The 8,929-nt window shown below is 42.6% G+C and overlaps 1 protein-coding gene across 1 annotated transcript; it reads left to right on the forward strand.

Annotated features, from left to right (window-relative positions):
• The first annotated feature begins 1,114 nt into the window (after positions 1-1,114).
• CCNDBP1 (cyclin D1 binding protein 1) lies at positions 1,115-8,436 on the forward strand. The gene is made up of 11 exons (XM_075278775.1): positions 1,115-1,192; positions 1,642-1,701; positions 2,432-2,511; positions 2,852-2,933; positions 4,087-4,183; positions 4,260-4,333; positions 4,438-4,514; positions 5,594-5,847; positions 5,968-6,028; positions 6,207-6,253; positions 7,675-8,436. The coding sequence occupies exons 1-11, from the start codon at positions 1,135-1,137 to the stop codon at positions 7,781-7,783; spliced, it is 999 nt and encodes a 332-aa protein (XP_075134876.1). The 5' UTR covers positions 1,115-1,134; the 3' UTR covers positions 7,784-8,436.
• The last annotated feature ends 493 nt before the right edge of the window (positions 8,437-8,929 follow it).

An 8,929-nucleotide genomic window follows, 5' to 3' on the forward strand; every position in this document is an offset into this window, starting at 1 on the left:
GCCGGGAGCCTTTACAAGGCTCCCCGACTGGTCTGCAAGCTCTTTCTTTTGCAGTCTGGTCTATGCAGCCTGCAAAAGAAATGATGATTTTTTGCAATGTATTAGCATTGTAATGCATTGCATTAGTGATCAGACCCCCTGGGGTTCAACACCCCTAGGGGGTCTAATAAATGCAAAAAAGTTTTTTAAAAAAAGTTAAAAAAAAAAAAAATTAAAAAATATAAAAAGTCTTAAAAATTCAAATCACCCCCCTTTCCCTAGAACACATATAAAAGTAGTTGAATACTGTGAAACACATACATGTTAGGTATCCCTGTGTCCAAAATCGCCCGCTCTACAAAGCTATACAAATATTTTTCCTGTACGGTAAACGCCGTAGTGGGAAAAATAGTCAAAAGTGCCAAACCGAGGTTTTTTCACTGTTTTGATTCTGATAAAAATTTGAATAAAAAGTGATCAAAGCAAAAGCATTTCCCCAAAATGGTAGAACTAAAAAGTACACCCGGCCCCGCAAAAAAAGACGCCCTATGCATCCCCGTACACGGACGTATAAAAAAGTTACGGCCGTCGGAATATGGCGACTTTTAGAAAAAAAAAAAATTGGGAAAACCTGACGCAGCCCAGCCTCACGCAGACTCTACTTCCAGCGGCCCCGGGGGAAATTGAGTTTGAGACCCCTGGTCTATGGGGTCCGTGTGCTTTTACTGCACAGCGCTTGCAATTGCATTTGGTATTCTGTTGGGGGGGGGCCTTTTCTCTCCGCATTTTTCAAGTTACGCCTCTGCTGCTCACACTGACTATATACATGTTTACAGTCATGAGGAGAAGAGGATAAGCCCTAATAACAGTAAGCTTCACAAATCTCACCACTTTTCAGCAGGTCACAAAGCAGGTGGTGCTACTAAACCACCGCGTGACCCCCAGTGCCAGGAAGTGTAGTATGGAGAAATTAACCACAAGTCATTTCGTCCTCCGCACAGTGAGGGCGCTCCTGAGCTATTTAACAACGTCTCCATGGTTACTGATGGTCCTATGTTCGCTTAGCGCCGCTCTATGGTGCAGGAAGTGTTATGTGTTACAATCAAACCCTTCTTCTCGGTGTCTGTATCAGGTGTCTTATGGTTCCGGGCAAACATGGAGCCGCTGCGGAGAGTGCTGGAGAATCTCCGCGTTATACAGGAGAAGCTTCGAGGCAAGTCTATACTCTCTATCCCATATCCATAAGCACACAGAGCACGGGGGTACCGCAACAAGGCGGGGTGTGGGGCCGCACAGGTGTACACACCGGCAGTCACATGTCACGTTGGAGGTTGCGGTAGTAAAGTATATAGGTAGTTGTCAGAGTACTGATATACTGACTGCTAGTCACATAGAGTCTCAGCATTACCGGGTATAACTTACCAGCCGCTTGTTTCACTGCTCTATTGTGTTTAGCACTTAGTATTACATATCCTCTACTGTATAATATCTCTGCTTGCTGACATTCAATAGTAACCTTCATTGGGGTGACCAATCCAACACTTAGATCACCTTAACAAAACCTGACTGTGAATACCCAGCCTTGGTGGTAGATCTCTTAGCCTTATTGGGGTATATTACCTGTAATAAGTAATTTTTTTTCTATCATGTTGTGTTTTGCAGATGGAGAATCCAAAGAAAGTAACAATAACTTTAATCCACAACACTTCTGGAATACATTGGGTAAGATACATGTGAGAGGTCACCGCATCTGTGAAATCCTGCATTTCTTTATTCTTCTGTTTGCTTCTGTATTAAGAGCTGTACCTGCCTCTCACTGAATGATACTGTGCATGGAGTATGGGCTGTGTAACATGTAGAGAAAATGAATGCCCTCTTCTCTACCTATACTTTATTAAGAGAGCTCTCTCCATATCATCCCAAATTGAGTGAGATCCCCACCCTACCCCTACTTTTATTAAGGGAGCCGTCTGTGCCACCAATAAGTTATGCATGTAGAGAGATTGCCCTGACCCTGCCCTCCCACTGAACCCCCTGGCGCCCCCCCCCCCCCCCCCCCCCTGCTGGGCTATGGGAAAATCAACTTGTGGTCCTTGGTACAAAAAAAGGTTGGAGACCTCTGTCCCACATAGACCTGTAGAAATAAATAGGACAAGTTAGGTAGAAGCGCATTCTGGCTGCATACACCAAGATATTGGAAGCGGAACTGTCAGATAAAGCAGTGGCCTACATGTCCGTGGGATATTGAAGATTACACAGAATTACGGGCGGTGTCTAGATCTGGAAGGGAAAGATAGATCCTGGTTGTGGCCTTTCTGTGCTATTTTTTACTTTACATGACATGATTAGATGATGTTATGTTTGTATATGTCTATATACAGTAGTATATGGTTTATTTTTCAAGCCTCCATAAATTTGCCCCGAGTGTCATATAGATTATGCTTCTTTGTAGAACAAGCATTTAAAACGTCTTCTCAGGAAGCCACCAAAATCAGCCTGGCTTACTCCAAGCCCCCAGTGCCTTCTGAAGAGGTGAGTCCACAGGTAGTATTTGGCGTTGATTTGGAGACTATGTTGGAGGTAGAACTGGGCAAATAATCACAATTATTACATTAATTTGCCATTTCAGAGGAGCAGAAGTCTAATTTTTTTTTTGATAATTGTGAAATCAGTGATAGCCGTGCCCTGAAGTCTGTATGGCAACTTCACCAAGGTTCAAAGGTTGTGAGACTAGTGGTATTGTGGAGCTGTTCACTATAGTTGTTGGCGCGGTTTAGTAAGAGGGGGATATGATGATCTATAGTGCTATGATATATACTACTAGGTCATTATTCATAACAGGTTTGTGACTCATTTTATCCTTTTTTCATAGGATTGTCAAAAGTTAAGTGATGGACTTCTCAATACTATTTTGGCAGCTTCCACTTTATATTATACCCTTCCAAAGGATCAAGGTGAGCAATTGAGTATTTTTTTGCTTTATAAATAGTTTTTTCAGAAACAGTGTATAAAGAAGCAATAGGGGTGAGGAGGAGAATAAACAACATAGGGGTAAAAGTAGGAGGAATAGACAGAGTCCAAGAAAAATAATCATCCATGATAAAACAGCAAAGGTATCTGAGAGTTTTAGTGGAAGTGGATTGGCGAGCCTCATTCATCATAGGGGGACACATATGCATCTCATCCAACATTGGGTTAGCAATAGGAACGATTTACAAAACAGAATCGAGTAGAGCGTTGAGAGGGGATAAAGGGGAGATGATGAAAAGAAAGCGTAGAAAGGTAAGGAAGGAAGAGGAAAAGGAGAGAAAAGAAAAAAAAGGTGTTTTCCAGGGACTGAGGCATGGCCTAATAATCCCCATACCAATGCGACAGGCAGGTCTTGGTCCATTAGTGCCATGTCTTCCCAAATCGTTCTTCATATTCCTTTAAATTCTTTGTGAGGCATCTTGTTTACTTGATGGGGGCTCGGAGGATCTCCATCTCGCGGAATGCTTTGCTGCATTTAGGATTTGTCTGAGGAAGGATCGTTTGTATCAGCCAAAGGAAACATCATGGTGATGGTGCAATGTCTAGTCGGGATTGTCACCTAGGGACCAATCCTTGGTGTCATGGCTGGCCATCAGTCTAGAAGCACCTGAGTCTGGAGCAGCTCTAGAAGACATACAACAGAGTCCCTTCCACCATCCTACAGCGGCACCATTGAGTATTACTAGATTTCCTTAGACCTGTTAAAATCAACATTCTTATTAGATGTATGTGTGCGCTTACCTGTCACCATTTTTGGACAATGTAAGACCTTATTTTATTACATGGGTCAGATATTGACATTTGACAAGTAAGTTAATAATATAGTATGTCCAACACTCATTTTACAGCGGTTGATCCCCTCTACATGGTGCAAGTTCTAATGTAGGATTGCAGCACATTTAGATTTTTTGACCCTGATGGTATCCAACAGGACCTAAATTGGGCACAGTTTTTATCTCTGCTCTGGAGTGCCCTGTTCTCTTTCCATGTTATTTCCATAGTAAACCATGTAACCTCTTTTCTATATAAGAAATATTTCCAGATATGAAAGTGGAATGAGTTTTCTTTTATACCCAGGTACCACGTTACGCAAGACCGTCAGAGAGGCGGTGATAGATGTCATAGAAGGCACCATGCAGCTGATAGATGTCATCCTGAGCGCCCGCATTCAGAGGTGTGTGGACACAATTGTAAGGAGTTGACACATTGCCCATGTTCCTGTATCTTCTCCTCACATGATATCATTTTAGTTTGTCACAGGCACAGCTCATATCCACAGGCAGCGTATGGGAAGCTTGTGATAACTTTCCACACATCCCTAAAGGTAAATCAATATATGCCTCCAATGTACTTTTCATCATTGCAACCCAGCACCAAACACCCATTTCCAGTATAAATGTCCTGCTCCTCTATGTCTTTCCTTCACAGATAACCGTGAAGCAGTCATTAAGATTATATCCGGTTATCTGGCCGTTGTGAAGGATGCTTTAGAAGAGATGGAAGAGGTAATTCTCTGTCTAATAACAGTTATGGCATATGGTCAGGACATTATCAATGTGGTTTTATATAATGAACACTAATGTCCATGGGAGAATTATTTATTTCCTTTTGCTTGTCATTTTATATCATAATACATTATAGTGAGTATGCACAGTATGGTAAGTGTCTCATCTGTGAAGGCCCAACCACTGGGACCACCACCATCAAGAGAACAGGAGTTCTGTGTCCCCCATTTGAGTGGAGCAGTGATCTAACATTGCTGCTACTGTGCACTGCTGCTACATTCATTTCAATGGGACTGTCATGTTCAACATCTGTCTCCGACAGTCTCCTAGAAATGAATGGAGCTGATGCTTCAAAGCTGGTTTTGGGAGGGGGAGGAAGGATGGGCACAGGACAAGTACCTCCTTTTGTGTTTAACCTCTTGCAGACCGCCTGTACGCTATATAGGTCCAAGAGATCAACATATAACTGCAAAAACATACTGATACAACCTTGCAGAGTTAGCAGATGCAAGAGCATTGGAACCTGCGGTCAGTGGCAGCTGCACTCCCCAAAGAGAAGACACGAGTAGTTTGTCCCTGCCTTCTGTTTGCTGTATACAAACCACTCATTGAGTGCTGTGTATACAGATTTTGGACTCCATCATGTTTTAGCTTCCTCCCAGCCTTGTGGTCATGTGATCACCAGGTCATTGCAGGAGCTGCTGGGTCTTAGAGGAGCCACATCTGCTCTGCAGTAAGTGCTAGGAGGCTTTATTCCTCCTGTAATTGGGGATAATCGATCATCTCCCATTTACAGGGTAATGTGTTTTTCATCTCCATACTAAATGATGATCGTGTCGGGACACTAACTGTGGCGGACCGATCCCACTATGGTGGCCAATATTTCACTATACAAAAGAGGACAGAATGCTGCACTGTTTTCTCATACATTTTTGCAAATGTGAACACACCCTTGTTGCGTGTAGTGTATTTCAGCAGAGCGGCACTGGATGTTCCAACCATAAATAGCCATTGAGCTTTCCTAGCACCAAGTATTAGTTGAAAGTAATATATAAGTGGTTATTATTACATGTTTTCAGGCCTTGGCAGGAGGAGAGGATCCTTTCAGTGACGTCTTAGATGATGAAGATACTGGAGCTCGGGGTAACCAAGACACATACTGGTCAGAGGCTGATCGCAGGCTTATAGCGCCCTGTCTAGGCTTAATGAAAGCTTCTAAGGCTTGTCTGAAGAAAGTGCTGGGTACCCTGAAGGCCCATGGCAAGGTGGAAACATCAGAACAAGTGGCACAGCTGGATGACCTGGCAGATATTACTCATGAAGTCAGTCCAAGGTATGAAGATGAAGGGAAGAAAATCGTATTTAACTTATCATATGAATCGTGTGATTTCTGTTCTTGCCTATGGGGTATAATTATTAGTACAATTTTTTTTTTCTTTTTCTCTTCATTTAGTGTGGATGAATTGGCTCTAAGCATGTACCCTCCGATGAACCACCCGGCTGTACGGCTTAATGTAAGTGTTTTATGGTCTACAGCTGATCTGTGCTATCATCTGATCTCGACATTGTCCCTTCCCCTGCTCTCTCATATTTACCCCTGTATTAATATACAGTATGCATGTTGCAGGGTTTTCGTCTCTTATTTGCCACCTGTCCTTTGGTTAACCTAAATTTTTTCCCTCCATTTTACAGGCAGCAAAATTATCCTCTGTGCTGAAGAAAGTGCTCGAGATCACAAGGTCTGTCTTCTGATATTTTTCAGTTTATCTAAAAGAGATTTTCTAGTCTAAATTGATGAACTATCCTTAAAATAGATCAGTAGGGGTCTGACACCTGGTCCCCCCACTGATCAGCATCCCCGCTAAAGGGGATGCAGTGTTTGGGTGAATGCTGTGGCCTCTTCACTACATCCAAGCACAGCTCATACATTTGTGCTGTATTGCAGCTCAGTCCATTCACTTGAATGGGACTGTGCTGCTATTAGGACATGTAACTGATGAAGTTTGACCTGTGAAGTGGAGTGGCACCGTTGCGTTAAACAGCAGATTCATGAAGGTCTTAGATATTGAATTCCTATGGATCTTCAATTTATAACCTAGACTCGGTATAGGATAATTAAAAAGTCTTGGCAAACTCTATTAAAGGGTCGTTTTGGAGACTTTGATATCAATGCATATACTAAAACTAGGCCATCAGTATCAAATCTCCAGGCACCTACAGCAAACAGCTGATTGAAGGGGCCGTGGCAGTCTGAGCGTCATGCTCCCTTCACAGGCACAGCTGTGTACATTTTGTAGTATTGAAACTATCTGCAGATCAGCCCCAGTCAAGGGAATGGGACTGAGTTGTAATACCAGGCATAGATGCTGCCAGATGTCCAGCAATGTCCTAACATATCACATTGTTTTTGATTATCAGGGCGTCCCCGATTCCTGGTAGCCCTTCTGATCAAATGATTGAAGTGACTGTGGCACAAGCGCTTTAACCTCTTCATTACCAGACACAGCGCCAATTTATCTTGTAGTGGCTGTGCCTGTTACTGTATGTCGCTCAGTCATAGATTGTAAGCCCTCTCATAGATTGTAAGCCCTCGCGGGCAGGGCCCTCTACCCCACTGTGCCAGTCGGTCATTGTTAGCATTATATCTACCTGTATATTCTGTGTATTGTATGTAACCCCCAAATGTAAAGCACCATGGAATTAATGGTGCTATATAAATAAATAATAATAATAAATAATAGTCTCTTTGACTTGCACTGAACTAAAGTGCATTATACTGCAGTACTAGGTACAGCCAGTAAGACATATATATGGCGCTGTGTCTGGAAACCAATGAACAGGCTGCAGCAATTGCCGAAGAACCGCGGCCCCATCACTTAGCAGATTGACCAGAATGCTGACACTTGGACCCCCGCTATGTTATATTTATGGCTTATCCTAAGGATAGGCTATCAGTTGTAAAGTCTCAGGCTCCCTGAAGTGCTTGATGGTTTCTGTCCCTATGATAACACTGGTTGTGCTGTGGCAGCTCATTGATATCATAGGATCACAGATATTCAGAATCTAGCCGTCATTTTTCTAGCACAGGCTGTAAACTGGTGCCATAATTCTATTGATTAGTTAAACATTTGGTACAACGTTGTATTCCTTTTTCTTCCAGTGCCAGCCATGTTTGCCCCAACACAGAGTCCAGCTGGGTTCAGTTCCTCCACAACGCCATTGACCACAATATGAACAAAGTGAAAAGCCTGACCCAGGACGCTCTCTGATATTTGCCCACATCACTGCTGGAACATGCTGCCGCTTATCATTGTCGCCTAAAAGTAAAGTCCACAGCTTATATAAGGGAATGCCAAACCTGCAGAAGCCTGGGCCTATATCACTGTTTAGGATGTGATAGAACATACACGATGCTTGATGACTTATCACATGCAACCAGACATTCTCAATATATCAACGTCCATATTATAAGGATTGCTCTCTTATCTTCGGTGATGTCTCATGTATCGGAAGACGTCAACTGCTTGAAGACTGTGCTGAGCGGCCTGTTTGTGTGTACCTATTACTCTTATACCCCATACATCATACTTTACAGTAAACCTGGCCGCTATATTGTGATAAAACTGAATTATTTATATAGATTCTTTCTTCTTATATTTTCCAATGCTGAAATTTAAGGAGCTCTCCTATCAGACGGTAACTCTTGTTCACGACGTACCTCTTTACAAAAAAATTAAATGATGCCACCAGGCACCCCTTCAACATGACAAATGCTGCTACTGTCTCTAGCTTTTAGTACAGCATTGGAGAGTAACTTCTGGTACCGTGGATTACAGGTTACTACTACTTCCCATGTCTCCTTGCTGTCAACAGAATTTGCATAGTTCATATATGGAGAGGGATGTAAATAAAACTTGGTTTCAAAATCTGGAACTGCGTTCAGTTTTAGACGTAAATGTCCATTGGAGACTATGTCGCAGAGTCTACCAAAAATCAGTGGCGAAAAAAAAGTCCTGCACAGAGGACTTTTTTTTTTTTTTTTCTCTGCTACTTTGTTTCAATACAAAGGATCCCATTATAGTCTGCTGGGCTCCTTGTATAACCTCAGTTTTAGCTGTCCGCCATTTCTAGTGTGAACCTAGCTTAAGTAGTATATTGGACACCAAAAGTATTGCTTTGCAAGGGTGGAGGCTAGAGGAGAAATTCCAATGGCCCCAGTGGAGCAGCACCTATTAAAAAGTGAAAGGAATTTTTATACTGATGATATACACAATGGACAAGACTGCAGCGCTAATCCTATTAGGGATTATTCACGCTGCTGTTATTTAATGTCTGTTGCTCTCATCCATCACAGGAAGAGAGTGATAGATGCAGATGGAGGACCCCGCTGTCTGGGTTCACCTCCACATGACGGA

Source organism: Leptodactylus fuscus, chromosome 6 (genome assembly GCF_031893055.1).
Source record: "Leptodactylus fuscus isolate aLepFus1 chromosome 6, aLepFus1.hap2, whole genome shotgun sequence".
NCBI lineage: Eukaryota > Metazoa > Chordata > Amphibia > Anura > Leptodactylidae > Leptodactylus > Leptodactylus fuscus.

Bases quoted from the DNA above. Each gene is read 5' to 3' on its own strand.
- CCNDBP1 (XM_075278775.1), top strand. From the start codon at position 1,135: ATGGAGCCGCTGCGGAGAGTGCTGGAGAATCTCCGCGTTATACAGGAG. The intron at 4,184-4,259 runs GTGTGTGGACAC...ATATCATTTTAG, and splicing joins CTGAGCGCCCGCATTCAGAG to TTTGTCACAGGCACAGCTCA. The intron at 5,848-5,967 runs GTATGAAGATGA...CTCTTCATTTAG, and splicing joins ACTCATGAAGTCAGTCCAAG to TGTGGATGAATTGGCTCTAA.